The following is a 20,163-nucleotide window of genomic DNA, read 5'->3' as shown; positions in this document are numbered from 1 at the left end:
GTTTTAAGCAGAGTTTGGGGGGCCACCTGTCATGGCTGCTTTGGGGGAGATTCCTGCATTGCAGGGGGTTGGACTAGATGACATTCTGGGTCTCTTCCAACTCTACAATTCAACGATTCTAGAAGCCAAAACTCGGCTGCTGCTGCTGCTGCTGCTCTGTTGTCGCAGTGCAACCAGCCCTGCCTTATGCTTGGAGGCCTTCAAAGCACCCGGGGGGGGGGGCTTCCTGCACTCCACCCTCACTTTCTTCATCACTAATGTTGTCAACTTTAGTCTTTCCTAACTTTGACTGAACCTCTTAGTAGGACCATTTGGGGGCACTCCCTGCCCCCCCGGACTTTCCAGGCACTCCCCCTCTGTGGCTGGTTGTGGCTTTGGCAGAGGGAGGTCTGGATACCTCTCCCCACGGAAGGGCCTGGCAACCCCATGGTCCCAGAGCCCTGCTGGCCGAGCCAGCCCCTTCCCCCACCTGGCAGAGCCACTGGGATTGGGGCCTTTCTGGGACACGGTGCCCGGAGCATGTTTTGGAGCTGCGGGTTGGCGCCGAGTCCAAGGCGCCTTCCTCCTGCTCTTCGTCCCCTGCTTGCCTGCAGATCGCAGCCTGGTTTGGGGCGACGACCCTGAGGTCAGATCCCCCTCCCTCGCCCCGCCAGGGGGAAGCAGGCTCAGGACCTCAGGAAGAAGCCCCAACGCAGTCTCTTCCTCTCTCTCACACACCAACCTCATCATCACAGAATCGTAGAGCTGGAAGGGACCCCACAGGGTCATCTAGTCCAACCCCTGCAAGGCAGGAACCTCACCTGATGCATCCATGACAGGTGGCCGCCCAACCTCCTGCCCCGTGGCTGGAGATGCTGGCACGCCGACCCTCCCCCGACTTCTCCTCCCCTACTTTGGTCACAATGCCTGTGACCACCTTTTCCATTTGGTCAGCCAAGAGGATCCCAATCCGGGACATCTTGGAGATCCCAGGCCACAGGAAGGTTAGGCCGTGGCCTCAATCTGGTGGAACGCTCTGTCACAAGAGACCAGGGCCCTGCGGGACTTGACATCTTTCCGCAGGGCCTGCAAGACATAGCTGTTCCACCAGGCCTTTGGCCAAGGAACAGTCTGACCCCCTCCTTCGGTAATCCTCACAGAACTCTAGCCCAATGGTTGCTGTTAATTTGATTTGAATTAATTTTAGAATGAATTGATTTTAGAATGCTGTGTTACTTTTATTGTTGTTAGCCGCTCTGAGCCCGGCTTTGGCTGGGGAGGGGGGATATATAATGTATTATTATTATTATTATTATTATTATTATTATTATTATTAAAAATCCCCAAAGAAGGAGAGCTTCCCACCCCCCAAGGGAGACCGGTCAAACGGCTCTTACTAGCAGAAAGTTCTTTCTGAGGTTTAGCCATCATGGTAGTCCTCTCCCCAGTAGTCCTTTCCTGGCCAGCTAAGGGTCTCCTTTGGGTACCCTCCACACCCCCCCACAGCTACTCCCTCCAATTCCCTGGGAGGGCTGAAGACTGCACAGTTCTTTGCATCAGGACTGGCCGGTCTGTCCTGTAGATGAGGCTGAACTGCCTGCCTGGATGGAGCCCCAAATCTCTGTTTCCCCAATTAACCCCCCTCGCCCTCCCCCAGCCTCCCTCTTATAGTGACCTACTTACGCTAGTATCCCCTGCCCTCCCCCCTCCCTTCTTGGCCTCCCCTTTCCCCCTCCCCCACCCAGAAGGGGGTGCTCTGCTGGCCCCCCCACTGCAGCCGCCAGCAGCTCTCTGCTCTGGAACCTGCCGCTTGCTGGCGGCTGCCTTGCTCCAGAGCTACTCCTGCTTCTGCTCAGGCCCATGCACAACGGTGGTGGTCATGGTGATCTCACTGTAGGTCACCCTCCCAGCTTTGGGCACTTCTTGTTCGTGCGACTGCAGCAGGTCGTGCACAGAGCCCGACTGGGCCTGGGACGGCCCAAACATCATGTAGGAGGCCTCAGGGTGCAGGAGGCCAAACAGGTGTGGGATGCTGGTGGAGCTTCTCTGCCTGTGCGCCTCGACGACGAGGGCAGAGAGGATGCTGACCATCTCCTGGCTGCTCAGGGCTCCTGTGATGTATCTCACCAGAAGGTCCTGTCTTTTGGCCTCCGAGATGTACGTGGAGAAGAGCAGGTCCCACATGGAGATTCTCCGGCCTTGGAACTCCCCGAGGGGGAACTCGAAGGTGAGCACCTCCACCGTCCTGTCTGAGGGGCTGTCTTGGGGGAAGCCGGCGCTCCTCGCCTCACTGGGGGCTCCTGCCCCTTGGCTGGAGACGCTGGCACGCCGACCCTCGCCCGACTTCTCTCCTACATTGGTGACGATGCCCGTGACCACCTTTTCCATTTGGTCAGCCGAGAGGATTCCAATCCGGTACAGCTTCAGGACCTCTTTCCTTTTCTTCTCTGGGAAGTACTTGGAGTGGAGAAGGTCCCACACGGACACTTTGCGCCCACGGAACTCGCCGACAGGGACCTCGACCATCCTGGACTTCAAGACCTTGTCCTTCTCATCCTGCCCTTCGTCGTCGTCGTCGTCATCAGCGTCGTCATCGTCGTCTTCCTCGTCGTCGTCTTCCTCAAGTGATGTTGCTGGGGAAGAGGCTGCCTCCTGGGCTGGGGCCTTTTTTGGCATTTGTTCCAGAGTGTAGAAGAGGTCGTGCAGTGAAGCCAGGATGGTGAGCATGGAGGAGAGATCCTCAGCACTGAACTGGCCATCTCTGTACTTCCTCAGGAGCTCCTCCTGCTTGTCTCTTGTGATGTAGTGAGAGAAAAGGAGGTCCCACACGGAGACCTGCTGGCCCCGGAACTCTCCGGCGGGCAAAGTGACCATTTTGGCCTTCAGCACATCATCCGATTGCTTGTTGGGCGAGGGGTCCGCAGCCTTGACCTCCTTGGCTTCCTTAGCCTCCTTGGTTCCTGATGACTCTCGGCTCCGACTTTTCACTCTGATGGAGAACTTCTTCTTGCTGGCTTCTGCTCTTTCCAAGGTCTCACTAACAGCCAGTGTCATTTGTCCAGGGCTGAGCACCCCTGTCCTGTACAGCTCCATCAGCTCCTGTCTCTTCTCTTGGGAGAAATATTTAGAATAGAGAAGGTCCAGCACAGGGACACTTTGCCCTTTAAACTCTCCAAAGGTCACAGGGATACGCACCAACTGCAAAGATTGCTTCAGTTGTCTCTCCTGGTGGTCGGCTCTGTCCCCTTCGCCCTTCGCCATGCCAGTCACCTGACCCAGCCCTTTGGCTTTCTCCTCCTCTATTTTGGCCACAATGGCAGTGACCACCGTCTCAATTTGCTCCATGTTGAGGATGCCCATCCTGTACAGCTTCAGGATCTCTTTCCTCTTCCCCTTGGGGATGTACTTAGAGTGGAGCAAGTCCCACACAGAGACCTTCCTCCCACAGAGCTCCCCAGCAGGCACCTTGACCACCCTGGACTTGAGCGCCTTCACCATCTCGTCCCGCTCGGATGTCCGCTTGCTCTTCTCTGCCTCCGGAAACGCTGTTGTTTGGGTGGCTCTTTGCTTTTTCACGCAGCTGGGGTTGCTTCTGGCCTCCACCTCGGTGATGATGGTTGTGAGGGTCTGGGTGATCTCCTCAAGGGTGATGGTGCCTGCTTTGTACTGCCTCAGCAGCTCCTGCCTCTTGTGCCGGGGGATGTACCTGGAGAAGAGGAGGTCCCAGATGGAGACCTCTTCGCCCTGGAAAAGCCCCACGTGGACTTGGGCCGTGGCAGACTTCAGGCACCTCCGCAGATTCTCGTCCACATGGACAGACCCTTTGTCCATCACCTGAAACATCAGCAGCCCAGTGACAGGGTCAGGAAAGCACCTGGGCAGCAGCTGCAGGTATGTGAGGTTGTCGCGGGCGTTGGGGTCAAAGCACCTTCTCGTGTGGTTGGCAGGGTTGGAGACCAGGTGGAAGATCTCTGCATCCAAGTAGCCCCACTTGTAGGCCACCTCTACAGGGAGGCGGTGGCTGTGCATGGGGTGGATGAGGCCCCCCGTGGCGACCTGAGCCTCCAGCAGGCGGATGGCGTGGTCCTTGATGAGCAGGCCTTTCTTCATGGCCTGGAAGAGGGAGATTTTGCTCCCGGAGAAGGGGTCAGTGTAGCCTGTCACGGCCTTCTCTGCAATGAGGAGAGTGTTGAAGTGCTCTCGGTCGACCAGGCCAGCGTTCTTGGCGTCCCTCACAGACAGCAGCCGGTTGTTTGTAAAGTCCACGATGTAGCCTGAGACGGCCTGGTGCTCCAGCAGAGCCAGGCCCGTCCCGTGGGTCAGGAGGCCTCGGTGCATGGCTTGCCGGATGCTCAGCCTCTCCTTGCCAGGCTCCTTGAGGATGCCCGCAATGACATGGTCCTCGCTCAGGTCGGTCGCACACGGAAAGGGCCAGCGTGGCTCTTCACGGACTTGGACTATTGGGGCGGCGTCCGTGCCCCCCTTGGGGAGGTGCTTGTCCTGTGGCATGGCTCGGGTGCAAGGGGGTCCAGGCGTGTCCTCTGGGTGGGTGATCGCGCAGGGGGAAGCAAGAAAGTCTCTGGAGGAAGAGAGAGGCAGAAAAGACTTTGTGAGACAACTCTGCTCCCATTTGGGGGTCACAAGGGAGGCTGTTTTGCAAAGAGGAGAGAGCAGCCAGTGGCAGGCAGGCAGGGGAGCATTTCCACACCTACTGTCTGTCCCAAATGCAGACCTGTGAAGTTGGCCCTGGGTGGCACGTCTGGATCCTGCCCTGGGCAGAGGTTGCTCCCTTGCTGGCTGCCAGGAGGTGCACGACTGCCCTGTGAGGGGTGCCCCAGACATCTCTGGGATATGCGGCACAGGCCAAGCATTCGGCAATGTCATTTAGCTGTGGCATCGCCAGCAGGTGGGGACAGTGGGAGCGAAGGTCCAGGATGCCAGGAGGGCATTGGCTTAGAGAAGGCTAGCTCACAGCCATTTTCCAGGGTAAACGTGAGAATGCAGACCAAGCCCCTTCCCAGACACTTCTCTAGGATGATTCTCCAGCACACGTCCCCTCCCCACAAGTCTCGCCCACTCCTGTGCCAGCCCTGCCCCTCCTTTGTTGACTATTCAGGCACCAGGTGGGGTAACTGTGCCAGTTCAGTACCTGCTGGTGATGATGCCTGGTGCCGGGTGTGTGTGTGTGTGTTTGGTCCTGGGGCAGAATTCCTGGCCAGGCTGCCTTGGAGGAGGGACTCTGCTGAGACCTCCTGTGACAGGAATTGCTTCCTGGGATTCCACCAGTTCAGGACAAATGGGACCTGACGCTAAGCTGCTGGGGCCGCAGGCAGAGGAAGAAGAAGACAAAGAGGGCGCCCTGCTTGTGCCACGGGGCTCAGCCAGACCGGCCTGGCCAGGCATGTGACCCTGTCTTTGCCCCCAGCCAGGAAACCTGTTTGCAGGCCCTCCATCCGTCCGTCCACAGGCTGTCGACTCACCTGCGTCATTATGTTAATTGCCGTGTTTTGGGGCTTGGCGCTGTTCGCTTTGGCTCATCTAGTGCTCAAATTGGAAGCGGGGCTGCCTGCCTGGTGAGGTAATGCCCCAAATGCACCTAATTGGGGCTGTGGTGGAGCAAAGCCACTTTGCTGGGGAGGAAGTGGAGGAAAAGGGCTCCTTTGGAACAATTTGGGGAAACCACACAGGATGCAGGGTTCGGGGGATGGGCGCGTGTACACAGGAACTGCACACACCCTTCTTCCTCTCTGTGTTTGTGTGAACGTGCCTGGGGCAAGCACTTGCCCTCCCCGCTCAGTCGCAGAGTCACAAAGACAGGTTTGGATGCAAACACCCTCAGCCTTCAGCTTGAGCGGAAAGGGCAGAGAAGACCCACCGGCCCCTGGCTCTGACTCACCCCCCACCCACATGGCCGGTGTGGAGAGGCAGCCGGGCGGGGGGGGGGGAAGCCCCATTCCCCAACCACCTATTTAGTGAGCATAAGAAGTTGGGAAGAACGCTGCTGGATCAGGCCAAAGGGGCCCGTTTAAGTCCAGCATTCTCTTCTCCCTGTAGCCCCCCAAGTGCCCCTGGGGAAAGACCAGCAAGCAGGACTCAGGCACAGGAGCAACACTCCCTCCTCCTGTGACTGTGGAAACAGAATCATTGAACAATAGGACTGTAGTCAGAAGGCCCCTCAAGGAGAATCTACTCTTCCCTTCTGCAAGGCAGGAATCGCTAGTACAGTGGTACCTCGGGTTACAGACGCTTCAGGTTACAGACACTTCAGGTTACAGACTCCGCTAACCCAGAAATAGTACCTCGGGTTAAGAACTTTGCTTCAGGATGAGAACAGAAATTGTGCTCCTGCAGCGCGGCAGCAGCAGAAGGCCCCATTAGCTAAAGTGGTGCTTCAGGTTAAGAACAGTTTCAGGTTAAGAACGGACCTCCGGAAAGAAATAAGTACGTAATGAATTTGCATCCTTCCCAATTTGCTCACACAAAGCTTATGCAGAGGTTAGATTAAATCCAGTCTTTGCTGAGCAGTCTGTTTGCGTTGATTCCTGCTCCCCTCTCCCAATTTCCTTGCAGGGCTTTGGGTATCCTCCATCCCACACTCTTTTCTGCTTCACTTTCCTAAACACTGCTGCTCTTTAAAAGTGGATTTGTGGCGCTCGGGTAACAGAGGGATTTAATCCACTTTATCTTGGCAAACCTCCATCTGCAGCCTGTGCCTGAACCCCTTCCACACGATACAGGCACAGGGGGGTCCGCATGAAGTGCCAGGCAAGGGGTGCAAGGGGTGTGGGTGACCCCTGCCCCGCTTGCCAGCTTCCCTGTTGGGCATCTTCCTGGCCAGTAGGACTCTTGTTAGGACTTCAGTTAGAGCTAAGTGGAACCTCTGTCTGCAAAGGCAGTCTACCCCACTGTGCTGGGTGCTGCAGTGCAAAAAGCAGTGAGGGGGGGTTGTACCCCCCTCCATGTCCCGCTTGCGGTCTTCCCAGTGGGGCATCTGGGTAGCCATGAGGGAAACTAGGGCCAGGCCTGATCCTGCAGGGCTGTCCTTGAAATGTGGAATAAATGACACACCAGATTGCAGTGAAAACACAAAAGGGCTTCTAGGGCTCTTGTGGCAAATGCAGCTGAGGACCCCTGGGAAATGCAGCCAAGAGCCCCTCAGAAGAATGTCAGCAGCTGGATCAGGCCAGAGGGGGGCCCCTCGTCCAGCATCCAATTCTCAGTGGGCAAAGGGGGTCCCAGAGGGAAGAAGCCCCCAAGAGCAACCGCAGCAGCAGAGCTCTCCCCACTGGCCCTTCCCAGCAAGGTCACCTCCGGCAGCCAAGAAAAGATGCTGCCATTGTGGCCATTAGGCTCATTCTCCCTGCATCTGTCTGATTCTCTTTCAAAGTTGGCCTTGAGCCCCATCAGGGGAAAAGGTGGGCTAATGATGATGATGATGATGATGATGATGAAGGTCATCTAGGTTGGCGGCCAGGGCTGCCTCCTGCATAGTTTTAACCGTGTGCTTCATGTGGAAGGACGCCCAACCTCCAACTTCACTGAATCTACGATCATGAGAGGGAGAAAACTTTCTGCACCCCACCCCCAGTCTTGCACTGTTCAAGGCCTGGTGTCCAGGGGGCTCAGAAAGGCTGCCTGCTCCCTCCTGCTTCTCTCTCTCCCACTGCCTGGGCTCCTCCAGGTGAGTGACAGGCCAAGGGAGCCGGATGCCTCTGGAGTGCCAGGAGGCAGCCAACCACATTCCATGCCTGCCTAATTGCCACCCGAGGAGGCTGGCCCGGTGCTGGAGTCCTGGAGGCAGAGGCCACCTGCTCTGCCAGGGCCAGCCAAGCAGAGGAAATGACACAACAACAACACAACAACAACAACAGGAGGAGGAGGAGCTGGGAGCACAACTGCCCAAATGGCCTCCTGCCTCTGGGGCCAATTTGCCTAATGGTCAGCTGGCCCCTGAGCCTCTGTGGGGCTGGCATGAGCCTGGCACAGGGAAGCGGGGAGAGGCTGTGCTCTGGCTTGGCCCGGGTGGGGCTGAGGGACTTGGCACCAAAACACGGGGTAGTGGGATCGGATACCCCTCTGAGGCCACGGCAGCTGGGTGCAGAGAGGGGTGCCCCCCGCACTGCTTGGTGGAGCTGCTGGCCTTCCACTAAGGCCAGCAGGATCTGCCCCTTATGCCCTCCTCTCCTGACAAGCACCCCATTGCAGACCCTTTCTGAGTGCCTCTCACCCCACTGCTGCGACTTCCAGGTCCTGGCCAGCAGCTGAGCAAGGTGGTCCCTCCAGGAGCCCATCCTCCTCTCCCTGGTGCTGAGCTCCTGCAAACAAGGTACTGGGCACCTCCTCCTGCTCCTGTTCTGCATCCTGCAGCCCCTGGGGCTGGGAAAGAGTTGGGGGGCCAAACAGGCAGGTATCTTAGCCACACTTGGGGCACGTCTGGATGAGGGAGTTTGGCCAGCCTCCTGTGGGCTCCCCATGGGGCTGGGGGGCCGGAACCTGCAGCTTTGCCCTCTAAGCCTCACTGTGGCCCAGGCCCCCATTGGAAGTGGGGTGCAGAGCGGAGGGTGCAGCCGTGTCTGGGTGGGAGCGCTCCTGGAGAGAAGGCTGCAGCCTCTTCTCCACGTTGCTCAGTGGGCGACTTAGCTGTGTGTGGGGCTGGTCTGGTCTCCAGTCTCCACTTGGCTGCTTCAGCAGCTGGCCAGAGCCCCCTTCCATCCCTTCCGCCATCCCTCCCTCATTTCCCTACTTAATTGGGTCGGAAAGGCACTCCTGCTCTCCTCTCCACCCACAACTCTTTAAACTGAGTGAGGATAGGGAGGTCTTGAACTCAAGGGGGTGAGGGGTCCGCCAGCTGCCCCGCTGGAGAGAGGGGGCTGGAGATGATGGCTCCTCCACCCTCATCCTTGGCCTCCTTGCCAGACCCTGACTGGGCAACCCCATCCTAGGGGTCTAGCAGGGGCCTCAGCATCCCCTTGCCTACTTTCCTCTTGAGGGATCTGAGCAGGAAGGCACTGCTGCCTCCGCCTCTCCCACCTTGGCACCTCTCAGGTGCCCCGCAGAAGGTGCCCCCAGTCCCTACCTGAAGGCTCCTGGTTAAGCGCTGCTCTGGTCTCTTCTGCCTCGTCCGGCTGCCTCTTCTGACTGTCCCACAGGTGCTGCTGCCTCGGCTTTAAAGCTGGCCACCCCGCCCAGCGATGACACATGGCCCAGCCCTGCCTGCCAGGCCAAGGTGTGGGGCAGGCACACGCTGCTGCTGCTGCTGCCACAACAACAGGGCAGAAAGAAGCCTCTTCCCGCCTCCCCGGGTCCTCCTTTGCCACCAGGGAACCATAGGCCCAAACAAGGGGAGGGGTCTTTACAACCGGGGGTGGGGGGTGGGGGGGTTATTTTTGGCCCCTGCCCTTTGGAAAGGCTCTCCATTTTAATGTGGAAGCACAAACAGAAGCAAGCATAAAACCCGAATGCAGCGCAAGGAGCAGGAGGCATCATGCTGGAGAGGCTGGGGGGGGGGGTCAGAGGAGGGCCAGGGAGAAGTGGGTCCCAATCCCACCGCAGCCTTGCAGCTCAGCCTCTCTCAGCTTAGCTGACCTCGCAGGGCTCGAGGGGAGGAGAAGATGGGGCAGGAAGAACAGCCAAGCTGCCCCCCAGCCCTGTTCCTTGGAGGACGTCAAGGAGCCCCCAAGACCAGGCCAGCAGCTCCTCACAATAAGCCCCCCCCACCGAAAGAGCGGCTTGAGCACCCCCAGGAGGCAGGGAACCCCTTCTGCCATGGGGGAAGACCCTGGAGAGGAGCCTCTGCCCTCAGAGTCCATCCTGCCCCACATGGAGAAACCTTTCAGAGCCCCCGGAAATGAAGGCCCAGGGTGCCCCCCCCATAGCCAAGCTGGGCCAAGGAAGGCCGCCTCCTCTTTGCGAGGGAACCGTGGGCAGGCAAGATCTGCCCAGGGAAGACTGCAGAGGGGTTGTCATCCCAGTGCACTGAGCCGCTGCAGGGGGACACGGTCAAGGGCCCCCCAGGGGAGGAGAATGCCAGTGGGGGTTCCCATGCCCTCCCTGCTCCCAGCTGAGCCTGCTCTGGAGTGCAGGGTGTGGCAGCAGAGGGGGCACAGCCTGCCAGCCTGCCAGCCAGCCTCCCTTCCTCCAGCTGCTCTCGAAGGTCCTCCCCTCTTGTGGCTGCATCTGGAAGAGCCTGGACGGATGGAGGCGTCCCGGGTTCAACTCCTGACAGCTTCCCCCTAAATGAAGTCAAGCACTTGACTTGCAAAAAATAAATAAATGCAAAGTAACTGCCTTCTTGGATCCAGTTACAGATAGGTAGCCGTGTTGGTCTGCCATAGTCAAAATAAAAAAAATTCTTCCAGTAGCACCTTAAAGACCAACTAAGTTAGTTCTTGGTATGAGCTTTCGTGTGCATGCACACTTCTTCAGATAATCAGTGTGCATGCACATGAAAGCTCATACCAAGAACTAACTTAGTTGGTCTTTAAGGTGCTACTGGAAGAATTTTTTTTATTTTGCCTCCATGGAGCCAGCCTTACAAAAGCTGAGAGCTGACAGCCAGAGCTGGGCAACAATGCAAGCAGTTTGGTCACCAATGCCAAGTCCCCCCCTTTGTAAAATCTAGCCCAAAGAGGTCAGTAGCTCCAAGCCCCCCCCAAGCATCAATTTCTCATACGGCACTCCCCCCCCCCGCCAGGACACCCCATGGGGGTCCCTGTTCAGGGCTGGGAGCAGGCAGTCAGGCAGGCAGGCAGGCAGGTCTTTCCAGCCCTTGGCTCTAGACCTGTCCCTGGACCTCTGGGACGGATGCTGACGGCAGCCAGAGGTGAGGGAGGGGGCCGTGGTCTTTTGCACAAGGGGAGGAGCTGGGCAGGGAGGACTTGCCCTCCCAGATCGAATGTCAAGATCATCATCCTTTGTTCATGGGGAGGCTTCAGCCCCACAGCTCAGCCAGTGCTCCCATCCAGCCACACAAGGACAACCAGCTTCTCCCCCCGGTTGCCTGCACCCCAATCTCTGAGCAGGGAGAGACTCTGGGGGCTCCCCAGGGCTCAGTTTCCTTGGAATGAAGAGTGTGGTGTCTTCATGGAATTATAGAGTTGGAAGGGACCCCACGGGTCATCTAGTCCAGCCCCCTGCAGTGCAGGAGCCCCAGCTAAATAATTCTTGAGAAATGGCCTTCCAACCTCTGTCTGAAAGCCTCCTTTTAGGATATACAGCTTTATTTACGCATATCTGCAACCTGAGCAGAGGGGCTCACAGCAGATCTTCCTCCCTGTTAGGGATCCAGCACTGAGCAAGGCAGACCTCGGTCTCTCCAGCATCAGCCAAAAACTCACACACAAAACACTCTGGCTTTTCTTTGCCTCCCTTACAAGGTGGTGCTGCTTCCACTTCGGGGGTGGCATTTGCCCCCCTTTGTCTCCAGGGCAAAGGGCAGCCTCCCCCTCATGCAAATGCTAGTCCTTAACTGGCCGACTAAGGCCTTACCTGAGCAAAGGAACTGGTCTGGCTGGTTTCCTCTGATAGATTCTACCCCCAGTGTGGGAGGGAGCCAGGGCATTCGCAGAATGGTAGTGCAGGGAGGGGTTCCCAAAGACCATCTAGTCCAAGCCCTGCAGTGCAAGAGTTGCAGCTGAAGAATCCCTGACGGACACCCACCATCCAGCCTGAGCCCCCAAACCTATCACAGCCCTATTCTAGCTCATGGCTGGCGTTAGATAGTTGGGGGGAAGTGGGAATGGAGGGGGGGGTGAGAAAAAGAGGGAGAAAGTGATAGAGACAAGGAGGGAGGGAGGTTCTGGGTGTAGGGAATTGGGGGGGCACTGGGTGTCAGGGTGAATCTGAATGTTTGTGTTAATGAGTGTGTGTCCCTAACTGGGACAAAGTGTGCCTCTAATGTGTGTGTGTGTGAAGACCCTGACCACTGCCCGCCATGCCCACTTGCCTTTGTCCCCCACCCCATCCAGGGCCACCTGCTGCCAATGCCAAGAAAGGTGCCCACTGCCACCAGAGTCATGGAAAGAGGCGTACATTACACTTATACCTAAAACAGAGACTGAAAAGACTCAGCTTAAGAACTACCGCCCTATATCGTTACTTAATGTGGATTACAAAATTTTTGCAGACATTTTGGCGAAGAGATTGAAAAAAGTATTGATGGAAGAGATTCATAAAGACCAAGCAGGCTTTCTCCCGGGAAGACACTTGTCTGATAATTTGAGGAATATAACTGATATTTTGGAAAAACTAGAAGTGAATATAAATTCTAAAGCAGTTGATATTCGTGGATGCGGAGAAAGCTTTTGGAGCTTCATGAAGAAGAATCTACAGGGGATGGGGGTAGGCCAAGGTTTTGAAAATGGTATAGGTGCAATATACTCTGAACAAAAGGCTAAATTATTTGTGAATAATGTGGTGACAGAAGAATTTAAGATAGAAAAAGGGACACAACAGGGGTGCCCAATCTCCCCACTGCTTTTTATATCGGTCCTGGAGGTTCTGCTAAACATGATTAGAAGGGACCGGTTGGTTAAAGGTATACAGGTCGGAGCCAAACAGTACAAATTGAGAGCATTTGCAGATGACTTAGTATTGACGTTATAGGAGCCAGAATCTAGTACTAAAAGGGTTTTAGAATTAATTCAAGAATTTGGTCAAGTGGCAGGTTTTAAATTGAACAAGTTAAAAACTAAGGTTTTAGAGAAAAATTTAACACCGATTGAAAGAGATAGGTTTCAGAATGAGACAGGATTGACTGTGGTAAAGAAAGTGAAATATTTGGGGATTAATATGACAGCCAAAAATGGGAACTTATTTAAAGATAATTATGAAAAATGTTGGACGAATGTGAAAAAAGATTTAGAAATTCGGTCAAATTTGAAACTTTCACTGTTGGGCCGCATTGCTGTGATAAAAATGAATGTATTGCTGAGAATGTTGTTTTTATTTCAGACATTGCAAATTGTGGACAAGATGGACTGTTTTAAGAAGTGGCAGAGAGATATTTCTAGATTTGTCTGGCAGGGCAAGAAGCCCAGAATAAAATTTAAGATACTAACAGATGCAAAGGAAAGGGGTGGATTTGCCCTGCCAGACCTTAAACTTTACTACGAATCAGCAGCCTTTTGCTGGTTGAAAGAATGGCTACTTCTTGAAAACACAGTGTCAGAGCTGCCCGAGGTCCCAGCTCACAAAGGACCAACGCCAGTTCGTGGTTATATACAAAAGTCTTTATTGAAGTTCAGTTTGTCTTTCACATCATCAGCGTGCAGCTCTACGTCTGATACTCTAGACCGCCGAAGCTCCGTCTGAGTCTCCTCCCCCCTGACACCAGTTTAAGACCCTAGCCTTGCTCCACCTCTTCCTCTGCTCTTTCCTCCTCTGGGTCCGCCTGTCAGCTGGGGTCTCGCCCTTCCTAGACTCTTCTGACGCTGAGTCCCCTGAGTCTTCCCCCTGCCTCCGGCGGGCTTTAGGACCTGGTTCCCGACCCGGGCTTTCTGCTGTCCCGCGCCCCTGTACATTTGAACTTGGCGCGCGCGCCCAGCCGGTAACCTTCCTCCTGACCGTTACACTGCTCCTGTCACTGCTTCCCCCTTCGGTGAGGCTAGCTGTACTCGACCTCCCCTCCGTTCCCCCACTCTCCGCTGGGGGTGTGATCAGTCTCGACTCATCTTCTCTCCCTGCTGGAGGAGATGCTGGCCCTGACACCTGGGACTCCTCCCCCCCACTACGCTCTGGTGGGGAAGCTGGCCCCGATCTCCAGCTGCTGCTTTGGGAGTCCCCGCTGGCCCCCCTTGCCCTGACCATCGGCGCCTCCTTCTGGGAATCTTCTGATTCGCTGGAGAAGCTCATGGAATCTCTCGGGTCACTGCCATACTCCCCTACGCTGCCCTCAGATCCTTCCCCTTCGCTCTCCATCTCCTCTCTCCCCCGTGCCTCTGTTCCTGAGCCCCTGACACACAGACATTTTGGATTTAGAAGGATTTAACAATGTATTTGGATGGCATGCATATTTATGGTATGATAAGGTCAAAGCTCATAAAGCATTCAAAAACCATATTGTCAGGAAAGCATTGTTTAATGTCTGGATAAGATACAAAGACTTATTGGAAAATAAAACCCCAAGGTGGCTGTCACCAATGGAAGCAAAAGCTCTGAAAAGGCTCAATATGGAGGCCAAATGGCCGACATATTGGGAAATTTTGGAACAAGAAGGAGACAAATCGAAATTGCAGAGTTTCGAAAAATTAAAGAACAAAGTGAGAGATTGGCTTCATTACTATCAGATAATGGAGGTATATAATTTGGATAAGAAAATTGGCTTCCAGGTGGAAAAGTCAAAATTAGAAACAGAACTGTTAGAACCCAAAACTAAGAATCTGTCAAGAATGTATAACTTGCTGTTGAAATGGAATACTCAGGATGAAACGGTGAAATCTGCTATGATTAAATGGGTACAAGATGTTGGACATAATATTATGTTTGCTGACTGGGAACAGTTATGGACCACAGGTATGAAGTTCACGGCATGTAATGCCTTAAAAGAGAATATTATGAAAATGATATACAGGTGGTACATGACCCCAGTCAAGCTAGCAAAAATCTATCATTTGCCCGATAATAAATGTTGGAAATGTAAAGAAAATGAAGGTACATTCTTTCCCCTTTGGTGGACGTGCCCAAGGATTAAGGCTTTCTGGGAAATGATATATAATGAATTGAAAAAGGTATTTAAATATACCTTCTTGAAGAAACCAGAGGCTTTTCTCCTGGGCATAGTCGGCCAATTGGTGCCAAAGAAGGACAGAACTTTTTTTATGTATGCCACAACAGCAGCAAGAATACTCATTGCAAAGTATTGGAAGACACAAGATTTACCCACTCTGGAAGAATGGCAGATGAAGGTGATGGATTACATGGAATTGGCAGAAATGACTGGCAGAATTCGAGACCAGGGAGAAGAGTTGGTGAAAGAAGATTGGAAGAAATTTAAAGACTATTTACAGAAATATTGTAAAATTAATGAATGTTAGAAGAATGTTGGATAGAAACTAAGTGGTTTCCAGCTGTAATGCTTTAAGAGATAGGAAAAAGGGTTTGCAAAAGGGTAAAAGGTTAATGGTAAGGTTTGCTGAACTAACAAACTGAAGTGGAATACAAAAAAGGGAGGTATGAGGAGGTCCGGGGAAATAAGTGTAAGGAAGATATGTTATGGAAAATCAATGTGTTTTTTAACTGTTTTTATCTTGTATGTTTCTTTTTATTTTTCATTTTTTCTGTTATACTTTAAAAACTTTAATAAATATCTTTTTTAATAAAAAAAAAGAAAGGTGCCCGCTGCCACTCTAGGGACTGGGCGCCACCCAGGTTGCCCCCCCCCCTTGTAGAACTGGCCATGGACTCTCCCTTTCCAGCCCCCTTTGGCCCATTCAGGAGCTGCTGCTCCCTCCCCTCCCCCTCCCTGCCTCTCCACAAAATGAATGGGAGCTTAAAATATGCCTTGGCGCTGAGCCCTGAGCCGGGGTGGGGCGGATTAATTAAAGCGCTGGACACTTTTGAGTCACGCCAACATCCGAGGCCTTCCTGGGTGCAGGATGCGCTCTCTCCCTCCTGCAAGTCTGCACATCTCCCACTGCTGCCTTTTGGGCTGGCCAGTCCAGCTTCGCACCTCACTGCAATTGTGTGTATGTGTGTGCATGTACTATTGGTGTTTAATTACAGTGGTACCTCTGGTTATGAACTTAATTTGTTCCAGAGGTCCATTCTTAACTGGAGGTACCACTTTAGCTAATGGGGCCTCTTGCTGCCGCCGCCGTGCGATTTCTGTTCTCATCCTGAGGTAAAGTTCTTAATCCAATGTACTACTTCCGGGTTAGTGGTGCCCGCAACCTGAAGCGTCTGTAACCTGAGGTGTTTGTAACCCGAGGGACCACTGTACTTGTTGATTATTAGCATTCCTATGTTTTTAGCTTTTTCTGTTTTATCTGTGTTTTTGCATTTTGTACCTACAAGAAAATGTGGGCTCCAAATAGATGTAATAACCACGAGAGCAGGCAGTCTGCTCTTTGCTCCTCCGTCTGCCCAGGGACAGGTGGCCATTTCTTCACCTGGATGGTTTGCTGGCTGCTTCCAAGACCAGCAGAAGCCCCTCAGTTGCCCAGGGGGGAAGGGGGGCAGCAACTGGACCTCCCTGAAGCGGGTGGATAGGGCAGAGCCCGCCCCCCAACCCAGCCCCGACATGGCAGCAGGCAGAGGCAGAGCCAGCCGTTGTGGTGCTTGGCTGGTTCCTGCCTGTTCTGCCTCTGGAAACCCCTTGATTATTTGCCACCACGTTTTCCCTCCTGACGCGGGTGGCGCTGTGGGTAAAACCTCAGCGCCTAGGACTTGCCGATCGTATGGTCGGCGGTTCGAATCCCCGCGGTGGGGTGAGCTCCCGTTGTTCGGTCCGAGCTCCTGCCCACCTAGCAGTTCGAAAGCACTCTTAAGTGCAAGTAGATAAATAGGGACCGCTTTATAGCGGGAAGGTAAACGGCGTTTCCGTGTGCTGCGCTGCTGCCGGCTCGCCAGCTGCAGCTTCGTCACGCTGGGCACGTGACCTGGAGGTTTCTGCGGACGGCGCCGGCTCACGGCCTCTAGAGCGAGATGAGCCCGCAACCCTAGAGTCGGACACGACTGGCCCGTACGGGCAGGGGGTACCTTTCCCTCCTGGCAAGGAGGCCCATCGCTCCACTTCCCTCAGGCTCTGGAGCTGCTGGTGGCTCCGCTGGCTCTGCTTTAGGCAGAGGCTGCAAGTGGAGAGGGGTCCCTCCACTCTCCCTCCCTCCCTCCCTTCCTTCCTTTGCTTGGCCTGCCAGGGGGTCTCTGGCCCCAGCCTAAGTGGCCTCAGGGGCCGTGTCAGGCAAGTGCGGAGGCCACTGGGCAGGCCATGGCACAGAGACCCCCATGATCACAGTGATCACAGGGCGGCTGAATCGAAGGGACCCCCGAGGGTCACCCAGCCCCCCAGGTCTGCCCCCCAGGCCCAGCCCTGCCCCCCCCTGTGGCCTTGCTGGGCCTGCCATGAGGGGCTGCAGCAGAACAGGGGTCTCCCGCCAAGCAGAGCCCACGGAGCAGGGCCAGGCCAGGCAGCGGAAGGAGGAGGGAAGTGGACTCAGCCGCTCTCCGTGGGGCTGACCCACATTTCTGCTGTGTTCCAGCACTGGCTTGAAACCCTCCATGCTCCTGTTCCAGTTTAATGGCCCAGGAGGGGTGGGGGTGGCTGGGAGGCCCTTGCCGTCCACCTCCCCCCCACCAGGCCGAAGAAGAGCCCCTCGCCCTCCCCAAAGCAAGGGGGGGGGGTTTGCTTTGTTAGCATCATATTCTCCAAGTGTCCTGATTTTCCAGAGACGGTCCCAGAATCCCAGAAGCCATTCCAGTGTCTGATTTGATCCCAGAAGGTCCTGCGTTTCCACATCCTGGAGAAGAATTGAAAGTGGTGGAGAGATCAGACCCGTCCCTCAGAGGACAGGCATGGAGTCTTGATTCCTTTATTGTAAATGGAACCTTATGCCGTCTACTCAGAAGTAGGTCTCACTGTATTACTCCCAAGTAACTGGGTCCAGACTGGGCAGCCTTACACTCCAATCCGAAGCATTTTTACTCCGAACTAAGTTCCAGAATTCAATAGAATTTACTATCTGGAAAGTTCCTGATCATTCTCAACAGCTTCTGTATTATTATTATTATTATTATTATTATTATTATTATTATTGCTCACCCTTTCCCCTGTCAGGGACTCAAGGCAGCTTCCAGCTAAAATTTTATTATTTTATTTCATTCTCCTTATCTGCGGAAGATGTTCTACATGATCCCTCCGCTCACTCATTTTTTCTTTACAACAGCCCTATGAGGTGGGTTCGGCAGAGAGGTGGTCATGTGCTCCAGGTGACCCTTCTACATCAGGAAGCTGCTCCCACGTTTCATCTCCAGCACACATAGATGCCTCACATTGATGTAGAACAGAATGTCCCTATTTCCATCAAAGAAATGTTGGCGGGCATGAGGAGGACGGGGGGGGGGGCTGAAAGGCCCCCTCTTTGGTGCCCCCCTCTGATCATCAGAGCCCTCTCTGCATCTCCCAAAGGCCTGGAGTGGAAGCCCCTAACCCCACCTGCCCTCTTGGAAAACACCTGAATGATTCAGCCAGGTGTGGCTGCTCCAGCTGACACATGTCTGCATAGAGTATGTATAGAGATAGATACACATTTGCACATACATACATACAGTAGGCACTCGATTCTAAAACGTGGGTGACGTGACCTGGGTGCAGTGGTGGCAGAGAAGGAGGGCCTGGCGCAGAGTTCCTCCTCGCCCTCTTTCAGGGCCAGATCCTGGTCAGCTGGCACCCCCTGCTGGGTCCCCTGGCTTACTGAAGCCAGCAAGTACGTACTTGGACACCATAGGGGGCAGCACTTCTGAGCCTGGGCAGAGAGATGTTTTTCCTGCTCACTGAGCAATCACTGTGCCCAGACACTTAGGAGCAAGGAGCAGGCTTCCTTACAAGGGAAAGAAATCTCCCAAGGAGGATAAAACTCAGTAAAAACACACCATCGGTTTTGATTTATTCAATTAACAAAATCATATATACCACTTAACTGTAGTAAAACCTCTAAGCAGTTCACAATTTCAACAAAACCCCTTAATTTCATGCCGAAATACAGTTTCAAACCAGCAGACAAATTGCCATCTCAGCTAAAAGCAGATTGAGACAGATGGGTCCTCAAAGCTCTCTGAAAAACTAAAAGAGGGTGGCACCACTGAAACTCCTCTGTCTCGGGTGCCCACCAAGAGCTGGGCATGAAGACACCCCTCTTTGGGTGCTGAGGCGGCTGGTGCTCAGGTGAAGGGAGAGCAGGTGACAAGGGGGCTTCTTCACGGTTGAATCCTGCACTGAGGGGTCCAGGCCATGCTGAGGAGGCGGAGCCTGAGTCTGCCACATGGCCGCTGGGGGGCACCCTGCCCACACCTGGCAGCTTCCTCCTTCCCTCTGGGCCGGCTGGGCTTCTTTCCATTTCCTGTTGCATTGATGGAGTTTGGGACACCCCCCCGGCCTACTGCCCACATCACGGCCCAGTTTGGGGCGGGGAAACTGGCAGGGCTGGTGTCAGCTTCTAGCATCCTTGGGTTGCTGGTGGGAAGCAGGAAGTGTCCAGTAATGTAAACCAAAAAGAGAGAGAAATGTTTTCAGAGATGCTGGAAAGAGTGGTGGTTTACTGTTATATTAGCCCACTGCAGTTCCGCTTGAAGGAGATTTACCCCGTAAAGTCTTCAAACTGGACAGTTCTGGAGCTGCTGATAGAGGAACAAGTGAGATAAGCCCTTGAAGCCAAAATATAAAAATAAACCACCACCCCACCCCCCGCATCTTTGAGAAACCTTTCTCTGTCTTCTTCTTCTTTACATCCTGCCAGGGCCCAGCGCTGGGGCCAGAGCTGAGGGTGTCCTGCTGACGCCTGGCCCAATTCTCCCCACCCCACCTTAAAAGTTTCCTTCCATGGCCCAGCTCAGGGCAGCTGCACCTAGACCCCATTTAATTTCCCACAATGCCCCTGACCTAACATCGCGCTGGGGCATCATGGGAATTTTAAAGGGTGGCTAGATCTGGAGCTGGCCCAAGAGGGGACACATTGCCCATGGACCCCCCAAGCCTGCAGCCAGATTCTGGGAACTGGTCCTGCCTCCAGCACTGTGACATTGGGACGTGGTGTGGCAGAGGAGAACCAGTGCCAAGAGGTGAAATGGGTCAGGCCACCTCAGAGGTTCTTGGGTTTAATGTGGCCTCAGCTGCCACAACCCAACCCAGAAACTGCCCCCCCCCTTGGAGTCTCGGCTTGGGGTGGGGCATGTCAGCAGGGCTTTCCACCTCTTGTGTAAGGCTGGAGCCCCGCAGGATCACCCAGTGAAGCTGAATGTTGGGAGATTGAGGGCAGAGGAAAGAAAGCCCTTCTTGCCACAGGGCAGAAGGGTGAAGCAAAGGCCTTCTCTCCCAGAGGCAGCGATGATGGTCACCAACTTGGATGGCGCTAAAGGCAATCAGACAAATTCACAGAGGATCAGGCCACTGATGGCTCCCAGCTCCTGAGGCCACGATTCCTGACTCTTGGGGGTCCCTTCCAACTTTATGATTTCTCTCCACAGCAGGAGGCA

General features: G+C 54.4%; 1 protein-coding gene across 2 annotated transcripts; it reads right to left on the bottom strand.

The window, feature by feature from the left end:
- LOC309539379 (epiplakin-like) lies at positions 1–9,350 on the bottom strand. 2 transcript variants are annotated; one of them, XM_082235539.1, is made up of 2 exons: positions 2,359–7,526; positions 1–916 (listed from the first exon to the last, which is right to left on the bottom strand). In XM_082235539.1, the coding sequence occupies exons 1-2, from the start codon at positions 4,861–4,863 to the stop codon at positions 797–799; spliced, it is 2,625 nt and encodes an 874-aa protein (XP_082091665.1). In that variant the 5' UTR covers positions 4,864–7,526; the 3' UTR covers positions 1–796. The 2 variants fall into 2 exon arrangements, with proteins under 2 accessions (XP_082091665.1, XP_082091664.1); XM_082235538.1 differs by lacking the exon at positions 1–916 and adding an exon at positions 9,056–9,350 and having other exon boundaries at positions 1,740–4,558.
- Between the last annotated feature and the right edge of the window lie 10,813 nt (positions 9,351–20,163).

This window comes from Podarcis vaucheri (assembly GCF_965113315.1).
Source record: "Podarcis vaucheri genome assembly, chromosome: 8".
Taxonomy (NCBI): domain Eukaryota; kingdom Metazoa; phylum Chordata; class Lepidosauria; order Squamata; family Lacertidae; genus Podarcis; species Podarcis vaucheri.
The sequence above is the reverse complement of the archived record's forward strand: the minus strand, read 5'-3'. Positions and strand labels throughout refer to the sequence as shown.